Below are 17468 nucleotides of genomic sequence, written 5' to 3'. Positions count from 1 at the left end.
CTTTTTAACACCCCCAGGGATGGTGATTCCACCACCTTCCTGGGCAGCCTGTGCCAGTGTTAAATTGCCCTTTCAGTGCAGAAGCTTCTCCTAATATCCAATCAAACCTCCCCTGGTGCAACTTGAGTTCATTTCCTCTTGTCCCTGCCACTCCCATGGCAGCTGGTTTTAGACACTAACTTGGCTAAGAGCAGCTGCAACTTCCATGGTCTGTTGGGGAATCAGGGTAAATTTCTTCATTAAAAGCCTCAGCTCTTCATCACAGGTGACCCAAAATAGGCAGGGTGATGTTCCCAGGTTAAGAAGCATCAGAAAAACTATTGTATCATTCAAAAGACAGCACTGACATTTGTGGTGCCAAGTTGAGATCATCCCAAATGGGGAACAGTCCTGCCTCCAGTTGTCCCCAGGAAAAATCCCAGGAGTTTTGTGAAAATTGATGTTTGGGAGAAGTATAGGCCTCCACCAGCTTCAGTGGTTCTCAAGCCCAAACACATAAATGACCAACTGAGTTCACAGCCCACAGCCAGGACACATTTTGGGATGCTTCCTATAGGAAGCATCAGAGATCAGAGAACACAACACAGGGATCAGCATCACTCATGGAAAGCACACACTTGCAGGGTAGGAGGAAGGCAAATCTATGAGTTAGACGTGGTCTGCAACAATTTCATGTGGCTTCTGTTGCATGTTGCAGCATCAGCCTAGTGGTTCATCCTACATATTGAAAAAACCCACATTATTTTAAGTCATTTTTCCAGTGATGGGAAAAAGGCCATATTTCACTTAGTATTTACCAAAACAAGAGCCAGACAAACTGTGCAAAAGTGTGTTTATTCCAAAGCTAAATTTCTCACATAAAACAGTGCCTCTGAACAGCAGCATCAATTCTGACACAGATCTACAACATCCTTCTGGGCTCCAGGGTTTGGGGTCTTGAACCACCTCGACAGAGCAGTAGGGAACCTCTTTTCACAATTGTCAGAAAGAGAAGGGAAACAGAAACCAGACATACTGCTGTGGCTCACACAAAGAGAAAAAGTGTCAAGACACTTCACAGGGAGCTTAATGCCTGCACAAAGATCTTGCAGAACACCCTGCTCTCTGCAGGCTGCTGGCCAAGGAGCAGCCTCCACTGTCAGGAGAGAACTGCATTATTCATGCAGACAGAGAACAGGACTGTTGGGTTTAATCATCTGCTGAACTGTTTCCAAGGACTGAAGTGGCTGAGGGGTCATGTCAGTGATGTGCTCCTTTGCAGCCTGAAGCTCCTGTGCCAGCTCCAGTGGGCATGCTGGGTGCCAGCTGACACCCTAGAGGGGTTTACCTTCTTCCTCCTGCCTCAGCCTCCTGGAGAGATGCTCAGTGATGGCCATGAGGGGGTTGGCTCTGTACGTGGGATCAGTGATGACCTCGTGAAACCGAGTCACTTCCTCCTCTCTGAGGGAAGAAAACCAACAGACAAATGCTAAGTGCCTTGTGCAAAAGGAACTGAGCCGATAAGAAGAGAAATCATAAAGCACACAGGGTTTCTGTGCAGATAAAATGATCCTCAGTGAAACCCTCAGAAAGAAATAGTGCAAGAAATAAAACTAATTTACCCAAGGGCAAAGCTCAAATTGCTGCCAGCTTCATGGGAGCCAAAGACTTGATCTCATGCCACAGAGAAACAATCACTTTAGTGTCCAGCAACTCTTGAAAAAAAAATATTTTTTAGAGCTTTTCCCTAGCAGACCAGAAACAAGAGACTGTGAGTATCCAGTAAATCATTAAGAATGAAAAGTACTTCAGATTGCACTGGCACAAAAGCAGATTCTGCTTTCGAGAGCTCACCTACTGACTCTTTAGTGCTCAATATAGAGGCTTAGCAATCCTATTTGCAGTACTAGTTAGACACCATAGAAGGAGCATGGCAGAATTACCTCTGCACACCTGGTCATAAGTGGTTTCTGTGGAAATGGTCTTCTTAAAAAGCAAGAAAGCAGGGAGAAATAAGGACAGAGCAGGAGTTTAAAAACAAAACAAAAAAGAAGAGTGAATTTTCACAGAAGTAACATCTATTGCAGCCCTCCCCATCTCCCTCAGACATCTGCCAGGGTCTCCACAGCCCAGCTGGACACAGATCTCCCTGTTCTCAGCAGCTGCTGCTGATCAGCAGAGTGCTCTTCAGCTTGCAGCATGCAGCTGGTTCCCTCCTTAGTACAGCTCTTCCCTTCAACACTTCAACACCATCCCTGCCCCTGCCAGAGGGACAGAGAGGGAAGTCAAACCTGAAGCTTGGCTTGTGACAATTGGGGCAGTAAGGTGAGGCTTATGGAACTTCCAGTCCCAACTAACATCCTGGAAAATAAATCTCCATCTTCCTCCCAAGAGCACAGACTTTGCAGGTGACTAGGGTAGGAGAGATGCCACTGCTCAGTGCCATCTGTCCAGTTTTGTGCAGTGGCACACAGGGAAACAGCAGCTTCCTAATATGGAAGACTGGTGGGATTGCCTGTTGGGATTTAGCTCTGTATTCAAGTTCATTCTCAAGCAGTGTTTCTCATGCATGAGTTCCAGTGCCATGAGACACTCAATGCTGGCACTCAGGGTCAAGACCCTTGGGCTTCTGCAATGAGCTGAGGACGGACTCATCCAGAAAGGCTGAAGTGATCAGGAAAGGCATCCCAGCATTGACACTGAGCAGTTTCAGATAGAGAAGGATTTCCAGTGACTGTGCTGGAGAACAGTGCTGGGGTCTGTAGACCAACTGACCTCCTGAGCCTCAGCTTGAAGATGAATGGCTCAGAACAGACAAATTCTGGAAACAGGAAAGCGAACACTTCCAGATGACAGTGCCTAGCTCCAGAGGAGCTGTGCTGAGGAGAAATGACATTACTGATGCCTAGTGGTGGTATAAAATATCAACAGGATCAAGGAGTGCTCAGACCAATCCCAGGAATTATTCAATTAGTTAATGCTTCACTTCACAAGAAGAGGTTTGGCAGATGCCACTGGACAGCTGTCCTCATATGGGACATACTGCATGTAAGTTTGCATCCCAGAGGTGTTCTAACAGAGCAGCTGTAGCTCCTGATGCCATGCTTAGGTCCAAGAGCTCTACACAGCCATAGGAAGATTTCTCCAAGGGTATCAGCTATAGCTACGAGGGCCTGGTGTCCTGAGAGACTCAGCCACAGCCAGATGTTGCTGCTCCAACTCAGCACTTTGAGACAAGGGATGCACCACTTGCTTGATAATCACATTATCTATGCTGCACAGAGGGACACAGTGCAGCCATTCTCACCTGGTATGAAATTACAACTGTGCCCAGGAAGAACAAGATGATGTTGCTATGGGTTTGTCCTGAAACCCCACAGACCAAAGAAAGCAGGCCAAAGACTTCACTTTCTTTGAATGAGGCAGGGAAAGTGAACTCTTAAAGGAGGTGTAGTTTCTTGTGCTCTCTTTGCTTAGATTTTACATGGGGCAGAGGCAGAAGCAAGCTGAATCAATTTAGAGCTTAGTCTGGTAGGGACTAAGGAGGATACCCACAAACATCCTGTGTTACATAAAAGGGAAAAAAAAATAATCAAAGCTGCCACTTCTCCCAGGGTCTTCACATGTGCAGGAGTGAAATGGGTTGCCTAGAGAGCTTGCATGATCTCTGTCCTTGGAGATATTCAAAAGCAACATAGACATGGTGCTGGGCAACCAGCCCTAGGTGACCCTGACTGAACAGGAGGGTTGGACCAGATGACCTCCAGAGGTCAGCTTTCCAGTCTCAGCCACTCAGTACTGCTCAGCAGGGACCAGACACTCAGATAAATGGGTACTTACAGGAGGCGGTGTTTCTGAGCTTGTTTCATCAGACAGAAGTCTGCTGGTTCTGCCTTTGCTTTTATATGGCTGTGGAGAGAAGAAACAAAAGAAGTGAGCGTTATAGAGAAGCAGTAATTTAGCAGTTACTGTGGAAATGGTATCCAGACATTCTGCATCTGCTTTCCCAGAAAGTATAGGTAATTGTCCTGCATGGAAGTTGTCCTGAAAGGCAATTATTTCCATAGTCAGGGAGTAATGGGCATGAAAACTCCTTCCATCACACACTGAGAGCAGCTCAGGAGCCAGGACAGGATGGGCAGGAGGTAAATGCACTAAAGAAAAATTACGAGTCCATACTCAGATCACTTTTACATATCACTGACCTCCAAGTCAAACCAATAGAGAAAAGATCCCATTGAACTTCCCCTCACCACCAGGCACCCATCACTTCTCCATATCTTATGTTCCCTGCTAATGCTGCAGAGATCCAGCATCAGGAGACAGAACCACAATTACTCAGCATGAAGAAGGAACTCTCAGCCCTGCTCCAAGTCTTGTGGTGGTACTGCTGGGGTGTATATGGTGTGCTGGAGCCTCCATCACTGGAAGGACATGGAGCTGCTGGAGCAAGTCCAGAGGAGGCCACAAAGATGCTCAGAGGGCTGGAGCACCTCTGCCATGAAGAAAGGCTGAGAAAGTTGGGGTTGTTTGGCCTGGAGAAGAGAAGGCTCTGGGGAGCCCTTGTAGTGGCCTTTCAGTTACGTGAAGGCTACAGGAGAGCTGGGGAGGGGCTTTGTACAAAGGCACGGTGTGACAGGACGAGGAGCAATGGTTTCAAGCTGAGCAGATTTAGGTGAGACATTCTTCAGAGATTAGCTGAAGATGAGACATTAGGTGAAATCCTTCACCGTGAGGGTAGTGAGAGAGTGGCTCAGGTTGCCAGAGAAGCCGTGGCTACCCCATGCCTCTTAAGAGTTCAAGGTCAGGTTGCACTCTCGGCACCCATTATTATTCCTGGGCAAAGTCCAAGGAGACCAGAGGTGTAATCCCATCCTGCACAGGATACTGGAAGCACGTGGTGCCCGATGCCAGGCAACAACAGAGATTTACCACAAAGCCAAGCACTGAGCCCAAGAAAGGAACATGCAGGAAGGGCAGCAACTGCTTTTGGGATGTGAAAGTGCACATGGGGAGTTGCCAGTAGAACCAGACATTAAGGAAAGGAAAAGGATCACAGGAGTACAGAAGGAAACAGGAGAGGCAGGTGGGGAAGGGGGTCTGCCTCTGCAGAGCAGCTCCCCAACAATTCTCCCTGGGGCTAAGCCCCAGCACACAGCCCAAGGTGGGCAGAGGGTCTGCCTCCCGCCTCTCTGCTGAGGCACAGCTCAAGGAGGGAGATTCCCTTATTGGTGGGTGCTGGGGGCCAGGGCCTCCCCCACTTGATTTCCCCAAGGTGCCACGGGCTTTCCCAAGGAAACCCTGACAGTCCCTCCCATTCTCTTCAAGATAACACGATCTGGTGCCCTGCTGGCAGAGTCACAGTGACCTCCTCTTCTCATACCCCTCTCTGACCTACAACTTTCCATGCTTTTATTCTGCTTTTTTTCCCCCTGTTCTTCCTTTCCTTCTCCTCTCTGGCCTCATATTCCTTCACCCCACTCACTCTCACCATGCCTCTCTACTCAGTCAGCTCCTGCTCCTCCTCATCTTTCCCACTCCCCATCCTGGCCCATTTTATTTTTCCTCAAGGGAGATCCTGGTGGATCCAAGCTACCACAGGCTGCTCTCACCACTGCCCTGATCCCTTCTGGATTGCCCTCAGCCCAGCATACCCCCCAGCATCAAGGTTCTGTGCCAATACAGAAAAAACCCAAAGTAGATGGGTGTATATCAGGCAGCCTCTGTGTTGCAGCACAGAGCCTGTGCAGCAACCAGCAGCCAGGCAGATCAATGCCTGCATGCTGCTCCTGTCCCTCTCAAGGTCACCCCAGCACTGCTGGTGTTACACAACAGGCTTGAGAGCTCACAAGGAACAGCCATCAGCAAGAGCAAACAGCTACAGGGCTTTCAGCAGCTCCTGTCACACTGCTGTGCCCACTGGTACTGCAAGACACAGAAAGAGCAGGAAACATCTCTGCTCTCCTCATGTCTGTCAAAATGTTTGGCTGGCACAGGAAGGATTTCTTGTCCCAGTTTGCCTGGATTGCTCACGGAATCACAGAAAAACCCCCTCTCAAATTAGATGGCAACCCACAAGCACCAGAGCAGGGTCTTGCCAAATCCATGTGTGCCACCAGGTCACCATGGAAGTCCCAATTCACTCTGCAGAGGATGATGCTTAAACAAAAGACTCTCTAGAGAAAGAACATCCCAGACAACACAAGACCAAGTGCCCCAGAGGCTGTGGCTATGGGACAGCTTCATCTGCAGAAACCCCAAAAGCACACAGGGCTTCTTCAGTCTGTGCAAGCCCACCTTTGCCTTCAGCCACCCCACTATTTGGAAGGGCTGGGTGCTTCTGAAGGCTTTTCAGTTCCACACAACAGCACTCCACCCCACTGGCAGGACAGGTTCAAAAGGCTGCTGCCTGAATTTCCCCCACCAAACCACCAGCACGCTGCCTGCTCACTTGGACAGCATTAGTAGCCCTGTTTCATTACACTTCATTGCCTTCATTCATTATAAAATGGAATAAAAACCTCACTGTAATGCTCTTTTACCCTGCAGGAGATCAAATTCCTGGAGAATCTAATCTTTTATTAATAATGCTGACAAATCACCAGAGTATTACCCTTCATTTATGTAATGATTCAAATCCTGTAAAAGCCTCCTCTGATTATTTCAAACACACACACACATCCTCATGCAGCCCAGGAAGCCACAAGCCAGCAAGGGTAAGAAGCAGCACTGCTGCACATCCGTGCCAGGGCCACGGGGACTGCTTTGTGGTTGGCATGTCACAGGCAGTTTGGGTGATATCAGTCCGTGACAAGCTCCCACCTTCACTCTGCTAAATACAGATGGTGCTGATCAACCCCAAAATTCTCAGCCAGAGCTGGGCTTCTTTACCCTGCTGTGCCACAGCCCCTCTGGGGCTTGCAGACTAAGTGAAACCAGAGTACAAGCTCAGGCTTCCAGAAGGAGAGAGAAGGGCTGTCACACCCCAACAGGAGATCTGGGTTTGAAGAGCCTCTCCAAGGATCTCTGGATTCATGCTAGACCACTGAGTGCTTTGACATGTGCCACACATTCCCCTGCCACGAAGTGGACTGCAAAAGAGAAGAACGATTGCTGCAGCTGGAAGTACTGGGAGTACCATCCTGGGCAGTGTTCTGGTCTTGAAGCAGCAGATAGCCAGAGAGGAATAAGACTTATAGTCACCTCCTCTCCAGTGTGTGCAGCTCAGAGACCTTGTGCCAGCTGCAGTTTATACACATGAAATGACCCTCCAAACCTTCACTGGATTCATCAGGTCTGACCAAAACCCACAGGCTTCCCTCATCCGTGACATCCTGCAGCAGGCAGCTGCACAGAGCAATCAGCCTCCTGCTTGCACTGAACCAGCTGCTTGCCAGCTGTGTTGTGATGTTCTTCACTTCTCAGACTGGAAAAGAAGATGAACTACTGCCTAACCACATCACACTTGATTTTATAGACCATTATATTCCCAAGCCTCTTTTGCCTTTATCTCCTATCCAGTCACACCTCGCACACAAAAGCTGTGCCAGACCAGACCCTTCAAACTGAGCTGGTCCAGAGCTGCAGGCTGCAGCCACAGGATATGTTTGTACTAGATCATGCAACCACACAGAAAAGCAATTCCCAGAGAGAGCACTCTACCTGTCCTACCCCTCCCACATGTACTTTCTGCAAGCCACTCTTCTGCATAGCAGCTAAGCCTCTAAGGAGCCTGGAGGAAAATTATGAGGGGGAGATGACTCCTGAACACAACTTAAGAATGAGAGGTCATGTGTGGTTGTGGCACATCATCACAGGAAGGGGGTAAAGTCATTTATTCAGGTTCAGGCTAAGCCCTGGACCAGAGCTTTGTCCAACCAACCCTCAGTGCTCTGCAAAACTCAAAACTCTGCATGTACTTTTGCTGCTCATTCCTACTGGAAGAGAGGGCAGGCTGACCAAATGGCATAAAGAAAAAAGAATAAAAAAATTGCTATTCAAAGAATTAGGAGCCTAGTTAAGGAGGGAAATATTTTCCCATGCTTACATGCAAGGTTCATAGCTGCTGTTCCTCTGAGGAGTGGCTTTCAAGAAGCACAGGGAACTGCCAACTCAACCATGCACAGTGGGTGTCCCACCTGGGTGAGAGTTTATTTTTGGGGCATCCAGCAAGTCAGCAAGAATGTTCATGATATCTCCAGGCTTGATCTGCAACCAAAGAATAGGGTGCTTTGCCAGACAGCTGCCTTCTTGTCTGTTCTCTAATTCAAATACTTTCTTATTATGGTCAAAACAAGTTTCTAGTCCCAACTCCTACAAAGCAACTAGAGAGGAGGGCAAGCATTTGTGGAGCACACAAAATGCTTTTATTCTGCAGTGGAAGATGCAAAAGCAGCTGCAACACTGACCAGATGGTGAGGCAGAGCACTGCATTAAAAAAGAGAAAACATAAGGGCAACCAGAACTGACACTTACAGCTGGTAAGGATGTGAGAGGACCAGGAACAGTCCTTCTCTTTAAGTACAATAAAGGGAAACACCATCTTTCTGCTCTTGTCTAAAGTCACATTCTGAGCAAACAGGGTGAACAAGGAGTCTGGCCAGAGCATAAAGCTCTGCTCAAAAGGTCTGAACAGCCTCAGGAGAAAGCTTGGAGGTCTGGAAGAGTAGAACAGCAGGCTGCAACATGCCTAAAGACTCACAAGGGAAGGAAATACAGAAAACTATCAGGCAGTACTGTGTTCTGGACCCTGGCTTTCCAGACCCACTCTCCTCTATCACATTGGAGTTGTCTGAATTTGGGCAAGCCATCATCCCCATCTTTGTCACTCACAAAACCAGAATTTTCCCACTTTTTTAATGCTGCAGAATAATTTGCCAGAAGAGACAGGATTTTTCTTACCGAGTCAAACATCTTTTCCTGATAGTTACATTGAGGACAATTTTCATCATTAAAAATACACCGCAAGTTCAGATTCACAGGTGAGCTCAGCAGTATTTACACTCTGGACACTTGTGTGTCACTTCTGCAACTCTCAGGACATCTGGTTGCTCCCAGCCTGTCTCAAGCCAAGCATCACCTGAGCAATAGTTTCTCTCCCAGCTGTGGATTCAAAAGACAGGTTTAAGCTTTTTTCTTGGAGCGAGTGAAGCGCATAAAAGGGCAAAATGGATTGGAGAATGAGGCCCTGTTCTGGCCATTGGCACCAAGCTTGCATGGCCTGTAGCTACAAGGAAGAAGGGAAGAAATCCCTAAATGGCACATACCTCTTGGGGGGCTTTCTGCCCCTGCCACCCATGGTGAGGTCAGAGAGCTCAGGGAGGGCTTCCATCAAAGGCTGCATGTCTCCCACCACTGGTGTTGCTTTCCGCTTTGCTTCGGCTTTTTGCTTCTGCTTGGCTAGCTTCACATTCTCTATTTCTGAATCAGAAAGAAAAGATTGCTGAAGAAAGGGGAAGCTTTTGCAAGAGATAACCCTTGGGCTAGGAAATTCGTCGTCTGCTTCACCATCTAGAAGAACAAGAGGCTAGGAGTGATTTAAACCAGGGAAAGACTGGAAATACTGCAGCTGGGTAGTTCCCTCCCTTGCTGTGTCTGCTTGTAGCTATAGATCTCTTCTGACATTTGCAATAGGAAGTGAAATGCCCAAACTGATCCTGTCTGAACTGCTCCCATCCCTTGCACGGTAGCACATGAGGCTGTTTGTTGCTCACATCAATGTGGCACAGCAGTTTTGGGGTAGAAAAAAACCACGCTGACATTGCATGGATTTGGGGCAGAGAACTAAGGGGGGAAGTGAGAAACTAAATACAGTCAGCTCCACGTGTGGCATTAAATAGCCTTATCTCTGCTTTGCTGCTGGGACAAAACAATGGTCTCTTAGCACAGACAAAAAAGATGGACTTAATTTCAGTTGTTTACTTAGTTTGGAGCAAGTCAAGGTCCCACCTTCATGACTCATGCCAAGCAGGCAGATGCTGGATAAACTGCACCCTCAGAAAAGCACTGCTCCAACTGGCAGAGGCAGCTGGCTTTGCCTTGAGACAGTGTTCACCAGTCTCCCTGCAGCAGCATTTACTAAGGCTGAGCTGAGGACACATAAAGGTCTACAAATATTATGGCAGTTTCCCTTCTTGCCACGGAAGGCGGCTTCTGCTTCAGTCCTCAAAATGCCCTGATGTAGAAAGAGGTCCCTCAGGTGCCCAAGCCTTACAGAAGCCCCCAGGGTGAGCCCCAGCAGAACACGTTCTCCTCCAAGACAGCCCACAAAAGCCCAGAATTGCTATAAAACTCCAGCTGAGTTCCAAGCTGCCCCAACCTGTCCCAGGAGTCCCTTGATGATGTTACCAGAAACAGGGCTCAGAGGAATCCAGGAACTACCTGTTCACTTCTGTTAAGTGATTGCTGGGTCTGGAAGCCCTCTGCATTGCCTCAGCACTCACCAGGGTACCAGTGCTGTGGGGTACATGATGTAGGACCCCTGTTCCTCCATGGGAACTCAGTAGAGGAACAGGCTCATGCTTATTTTCTGAGACAAGAAGCATATTCCTCAAAGAGCACCAAGCTAGAAACTCCTTGTCTGGACATGATGGAGCACAGTGCCAGCAGCAGTGGGGCTAAGCTGGCAAGACAAGGAGGCCAATGGCTTCCAAAGAATCATGGCCACAGAAGCAGGACTAAATCAGCACAAGTATTTCTGGTGGGAACACAAAATCAGCCAGTCCCACTCTACAGACTTCAGTCAATTCTGAGTCTAATCCTGTTGCCCACATTCAAGAAAACAGAAGCTGAATTTGCTAGCCAGCCTCCTTTAATTTCTTTGTCTTGTTTGCTTCCCAACTCAGCCAAGTTGAAGAGCAACAGTTTTTCACCAACTGAAATTTTGCTGTACATGGATGTTTGTGACAAATCTGGATTGTAAATGCTTCTCCTCACAGCAATCCCTGCCAAGAACACAGCTTTCTGCTCTGCATCACTTCTTTTTTTGGTCTGGCTTTATGAAGCTGACTACTTCAGTGCTTTCATAAACAGTATGTGCTCAAAATTTTCAGACACCTGATTCTGCCCAAACATCCCAAATTCTTTTCCTATGAAGTCTTGTTCGTCTGAGGAGCCATGCAATATATGTATTTTTAAATGTGCATACTTCCAGTGTCTGAAGCATTGCATAATTATTTTCCCTCTCTAGCCTCTCCTGAGATGATTTATTGGAATGGAAGAAATCTCCAAGTTTTGTGTTTGCACTACTAGGCTGAACTTTATTTCCCAGGGTCTTGGTATCCAGTGTCACAAAAACAGCCCTGGGACAAGAAGAAACAACAAACTCTTGGGAAAACAGACATGTAATGATAACAGCTTCAGCAGTCCAAGCTGGCTTCTCTTTCAGGGGTGAGTGGAGCAGGCGAAGGCTGCAAAACCCACAAAGAAATGGCAGTTTTCTGCACCAGATAAAAATCAGTGCTTGACTCCAGCTCCTGAAGGTCACAATGTTGTAATACCCATCTCATTTAAAAATCACCATCTCTGGAAACACCAGTTTATTTTCCTCCATCAGCTAATACTTATACTAATAATGTTTCTTTACTGATGTTTATATAGGCTCTTCCCAGCTACTCAATTTTTTTCCAATAGCAAGCTGCACACCTGGTACTTGCTGACTCTTCTTACAGAAATCCCTGGGTACTTGCTACCCTTGGCAAAGCATTTGCTAGGGAATATTGGTACTTCCCAGGTGGCTCCAGGTTTATTGGGGCTGTCAAGAGAGACAGCAATTTAGGTACTTCTAATACCTAGTATCTTCTAAGACAGAGGTAATTTGGTCTGAGGTTTATCTTGCTGTTCTACCCAAAGCAAAGTCTCTGCAATTCATTTGTTTTCCTTAAGCTTCATAATTCAGAGCCAAGTGAAGAGGAGAGTCCAAATAACATACATGATCTTGAGAAAGACTGATGCTACAAAGGCAATACAAAGGTATTAAGAGACTGTAGGGACCCTGCTCCTGGGCTTTTTCTTCAACTATGAGAGTAGCACTGTCACGTAACTACAGGATCAGGCCCTCTGTTAATTGCAAAAGTCACAAGTCCCATGCACCCCTGTTACTGTGGGTTCTGTCACATTGCTGCTGAGGACATGCCTTCCTCCATGACACCTGGTACCAGTACTGATGTCAGGAGAGGCAAAGTTCAGCTGTGCTCCATCAGTGTCCTCCTCTGTTCCCACAACAGAAACACACAAGGAGACACCTTTAGGAATTGCAGCTGGCAGGCCAGACATTAACATAAAGCCATGTGTGCTTTGTGCCCAACAGGGACACCCAGGGTTGGAGGTGTCAAAGGCACTTGGAACTTGTTGATGGGTGACAGAGGTTTCCTTCATATTCAGGGTGTTAAAATCATCAGCTTTTTATGTAAGAGCAGACAGAGATATCTTCAGTGCTATGGGTGAAATCTCAGGTTGACGGACTTCAGCATAGAAGCAGAGAGCATATGGTGCAGCAGAAAGCCACATTCCTCAGCCCCAAACACAGTTTGCCAGCAGCTGTTGGGCAAGAAGGTGTAAAGGGAAAAGCCTGTCCTCAGAACAGCTCCAGGTGGCAAGAGGAATTCCTCTACTACAGCGAGTAGCACAGCATCATCTCTGACCGTGCCAAGATACTCAGTGCAAAAATACAGACACTTCCCACAGGAAACAGAAGCCTTTCTGCCACAGGCTGCTTTTGTTCAGCTCATACTTCACAGCCCCAAGAAAGGCCAGACTGTCTGGTAAGTGGGTTCATTGACCTGTGGCCCATGGGAAAGAGCAGTAACACAATCAGCAGCATCCAGAGACTGAAGGGCAGGAGGGCTCACTGCAGGCTTTCACCACAAAGCCTTGAGATTAGCTGGGGGCTGCTGGGGGCTCAGCTCCTGGCTGCCCCCTGTCCCTGCAGCTCCTCAGGGAGAAGGAGCTCTACTATATACTGGTTGTATCTGGAGCAGAACTTTAAAAGATAGAGAAACATGCTAAACCCACATGGTCACAGTATCCTATCTGGATGAATAAAGGCTTTATGTGGTCACTTACATTACATATGGAGGAAGATCAAAAGCAGGTTTGGGGGCAATGACTCAATTTCAGTGCTAAACACTAAGAATGTCATCTGGGACCTCTTTCTATGTGCTGGGATCTGAAGGTTCTGCAGATCTGAAGGTTCTACCCCAGGAACTACCCCACATCCCTCACTCTCTACACAGAAACCCAAAAGAACCACGAGCAGTGATGCCCATGGCAGCCCCATGCATTGCAGCAGTACTTACTCTGTAGCCATCTTTCTTTTCTCAGCTTCATTTTTTCTTTCTTGGAAATAACTTTTTTTTCTTCTAAACCTAGAGAAGAAGAGAGATATGAGATGGAGCCTGGCTCCTGCACACAGATTCAGTGCTGAATACTTCCAAAAGACAGAACAGTCAATAATATTTTGTTAAATTCTTTTGAACCTGCTGGAAGTTAGGCAGATTGGGGTCTATATCACATCCCAACTTCTAGGCCAACAAATCAAACCTGGCTTTCTCTCAGTTAATAAATAAGAAACAGGCAAATAGAGCAGATCACTGGTATCCCATGCCATGATTTGTCAGACCAAGTAGCTTTTCAAAAAACAAAACAAAACCTTTCCGTGACACCCTTGCCCAGTGGCCTGCACTCCTGCATGAACCTGGCCTGGGAGATGCTATTTTCTTCTGAAGATGAGCTGCAAGTAGTGGGAGAACCTAGAGGTTCCAGAACTGGAAGCAAAAATACAAGATTTAATCGGAAAATATGCAGACCAATAAAGTTAAGAAGGAAAACATAGTTTTCCATGCAATTTCCAGCAACCTATTACTGACAGCTTGTAAAAAAGGCTAATACCTACTTTATACCCAATTTAGTATTTGGAAACCAGCTATTGATCACTGGTATCTAAGACCAAGTAAAATAATGTCACAAATCTTTTTACTATTACAGATGCTATAAAATTTTATCCTATTGTTGCTATTTAAAACAAAATCGACTTCAGCCAACTTCTCCTGAAATGTGTTAGGAATACTGCTGCAGAAATTACAATGGAGAAACAAACTCCCACTCCTCTAGGTTATTTTTAAGCCCGGAAAAAGAAAAAAAATACCCTTTTTCTCCCAAGAAGAAACAGGAGAACGGAATTCAATACAACTCTAAAAACAACTCACTAAGGACAACTTCTCTGAAGCTGTGAACTTTTCAGGATGATTTAAACAAAAGCAGAATCATAATTTAGTTATTTCAGTGCCTTAAGATCAGAATAAGCCTGCTGGATCATGAGGGTGGCTTTTCCACCATTCTGTGGCCAGCAACTACCAACACGTTTTGAGTTTCTAGAGCAAACTAAGAACAATGCTGTAGCTTTCACGCCTCCTATGCCAGGAAAATGCATTACTGCAGTTAATGCAGACAAGAAGTGAGAAACAACCACACCCAGAAGCTATCACTTATTTAGGACAGATTAGATGGGGCTTGCAGCAACGTGGTCTAACAGCAGGTCTGTGCCTGCCCATGCAGGGGGCTGGAACTAGATGATCTTTAAGGACCCTTCCAACCCAAACCAGCCTGAGATTCTATGATTTACAAAGCTCAGAGATGTCTCAAAGAGTTTGTATGTGACTCATGCTGCCATCCATTTTTCCATCTCCATCATTGTAGCATGGGCACCCTGCTAGGACAGCCTCACCAGGACACAGAACCTGGCCAAACAAGGAGACAAAAATCTAATCATGTTACGGGTGAATTTCCTCAATCTGTCTGCAGTGGTATCAAAGCAGATACTAGAACAATAAATACCATGTTCCAATAATCAACTCCCAGCCATCCCCATCTCATGATCACCTCCACATTTCTGTAGTTTCAGGGAAAAAACAGGATGAATCACACAAGGCCAAAATGCAAACAACACCCTGACAGTCTCTGAAGGTATCCCAGGCACCTCCACCCTGCCCAGATCTGGTTCAGCAGTGCCAGTGCTGAGATCTGTCCCCTTGTCACACTCATTACTTCACTGGGAAAACAGCTCCTGGCGGGATTTGTTATTGAAAATAAATAAATAAAAAAATTCACCCAGCTGGCCAATTCTAGTAATAACATCAATTTGGTTTTTATCCCCCCACACCCCACACCCTAAAGGGCAGCAGTATATTTAAGGAAACACAAAAGCTCTTTTTTTGGCAGGAACCCAACCATGCTGCAGGCTGAGGATGGTGGCCTGACCAGAAGATGACCAGATGGAGGGGAGCTGGATTCCTCATCCACTTGCCACAACAGCAAATCAGCCAGTTTCTGCCCTTTTTCACTGCCTGTTAGCCAGACACCTCCATTTTACGTATCCCTCCCCACCCACAGGAGGTTGTTTTGCTGCTGGAAGGTGCCAAGTTGTGTTTGGCAACTTGCAGTCACCCTGCTGAGTGCCAAAGCTGCTGGGAACCCACTGGAGAACAGTGGAGGCAGAATTTAGCTGGTTAATTAACAGCACAGACTGTCCCCAAGGTAGTCTTTTATTTTTATTTAGCTTGCAAGCACCTCCAAGATGAAAGCCAGAGAACAGCTCCAGTTTATTTTTCTATGAAATCAGGAGGGTTTGGGTCCTCCTCCTCCTCCAGCCTGATCCACATGCAATAAAACAACACTTGCCTTTGAAATTCTGCATAGCAGACAGGTGAGCAAAACCCACTCACATTAGCTGAGGGTAATTCACATAACGTAAACTTGACAATTATTGCTTTTAGCAAGGATGTTTTTTCTTCCCTCTGATCTTCCCAGTACAAAACATCACAAATATAAATAGATTTAAAAACCCAAACAAACCAATAGCTCTTAGCCTCCTACAACAACTGTTTGATACAACTCCTGGAAATTCTCAGGATCCTGCTTTCGCTGCAGAAAAATAGATTTTAATTTTTTTTTTTTAAATTATCTTTTCATCTCAAAAAGGCTGAGGTTTTTTCGGTAAAAGACGCCTTCAGACTAATCTCTCTCTATATATTTCTCTCCTACCCTAAAAGTACCCATTTTATCCTTTCTAGAGATTCAGAAAGAAGGTTAAAGCCATAAGACTACAGGCTTCCCTGAGACTCAAGATCCCACTATTTTGAATTTGATTCCACAACTGAGAGGGTGAAAAACCAGTCTTCACAATTCCATGAAACCACATAACTTCATGGATTTTGCCATGAGCAGAAATATCCAATAAACTTGTGCAATGCCACATGGACAGAGGGGGGTCCTCAGCACTGGGCATCTGCTCCCCCTGTGCAAAGCTGCAGGGAAGCATCAAGTTCCCCCCTTTGGTATGAGCTATTAAGAAACAATATGTAGTATTAAGTATTATTCCCAGAACTCTGATGATACATTACAGTAAAGCTGTTGCTGCTCAAAACATAGTATTTTGGCAAAAGAGGGTACCATATAAATTGAATTTAAGCAACAACAGATGTGTTAATTTTAGCCTCAGTTGTGCAACAGCAGCAAAAAGCAGCATATGCCTACAGCTGTGGGATGAGTTCACTAAACAAATTCAGAGTACATCCAAAAGCAGAAGATTGGGTGTGGCTTGGGGTTTGACTTTTTTTTTTTTTTTTTTTTTGCTTGGGGATTTTCTTTTTCAAAATTATAGTGTCACTTGTAAGTTGTCTGATACCCTTTTCAACTGAAAGGGCCTGGGAAATGGTAACCACAGTCTCCTGGGGCAAACACAAAACCAGTGTGACCTGACAGATGCCAGTGCAGAACCACTGAAGGTATTCTTGTTCCTCTAGGAAGAAAGTTGATGGAAAGAGGCCAAGGAAAAAGACAGCCAAGATGTTTGCAGCACAGACAGTGCTCCAGCTGCTCACTACCCCTTTGCCACCCAACAGCTCAGCTCCCAGCCAGACAACCTCCAGCTCCACTTCTCCAGAAAGCACCAACACAGAATCATCTGGGAATAGTGGAAACACAGCTCAGAAGTGCCAAGGACAGACGCAGGAGGTTGATATCCACGCTCCCTACCCCCTTTGCCCTTACAGAAGCCCCCAAAGGTATCCTGGTAGCCTATACATGATGCAGAGGCCATTGGCTGGGGAATGTTTGGGTTTTACCCAGTCCAAGCCTCACCACCCTCAGCAGGGTTATAAACCAGTGTTGGAAGAGAAGATGACAGCCCCTGAGGGGACAGCACAGGTTTCACCATGGAGACAGTGTTTGCTTTTTATGTTCTGAAAGAAGCTACATTAGTTTTGTTCATTCTTAATCCTAACACCAGGTTCTCCTCCTCCCCCTTGATGAGGAAGGCAGCCTATTTAAAGCTGGATCAGTAGTTTCAGCCCTTCCAGATCCCCCAGTTGTTTAAAGCAGAGCCTACTTCCAAGCCCAGCTTCCCATCCATGATCCAGAGGAGCAGCACAACTCGTGTCCTTGCACCAAGGTCATGGCTCTGTCAGGCCTGGTAAACATCCCCAGGCTCTGAG

General features: G+C 46.5%; 1 protein-coding gene across 1 annotated transcript in view; it reads right to left on the bottom strand.

Annotated features, from left to right (window-relative positions):
• Nucleotides 1-815: 815 nt before the first annotated feature.
• Nucleotides 816-17468, bottom strand: part of SLX9 (SLX9 ribosome biogenesis factor) — a 54220-nt gene continuing 37567 nt past the window's right edge. Inside the window, exons 3-6 of the mRNA XM_071746952.1 lie at nucleotides 13275-13343; nucleotides 9246-9399; nucleotides 3820-3888; nucleotides 816-1440 (exon numbers count right to left, since the gene is read on the bottom strand). Of these exons, the coding sequence (XP_071603053.1) occupies nucleotides 1314-1440; nucleotides 3820-3888; nucleotides 9246-9399; nucleotides 13275-13343 (419 nt within the window). The 3' untranslated portion in view covers nucleotides 816-1313. The remainder of the gene's footprint in view (nucleotides 1441-3819; nucleotides 3889-9245; nucleotides 9400-13274; nucleotides 13344-17468) is intronic.

The sequence above is a fragment of the Heliangelus exortis genome, chromosome 6 (assembly GCF_036169615.1).
Source record: "Heliangelus exortis chromosome 6, bHelExo1.hap1, whole genome shotgun sequence".
Taxonomy (NCBI): Eukaryota; Metazoa; Chordata; class Aves; order Apodiformes; family Trochilidae; genus Heliangelus; species Heliangelus exortis.
Note: the sequence above shows the minus strand (reverse complement) of the source record. Positions and strands in the feature narration are given on the sequence as shown.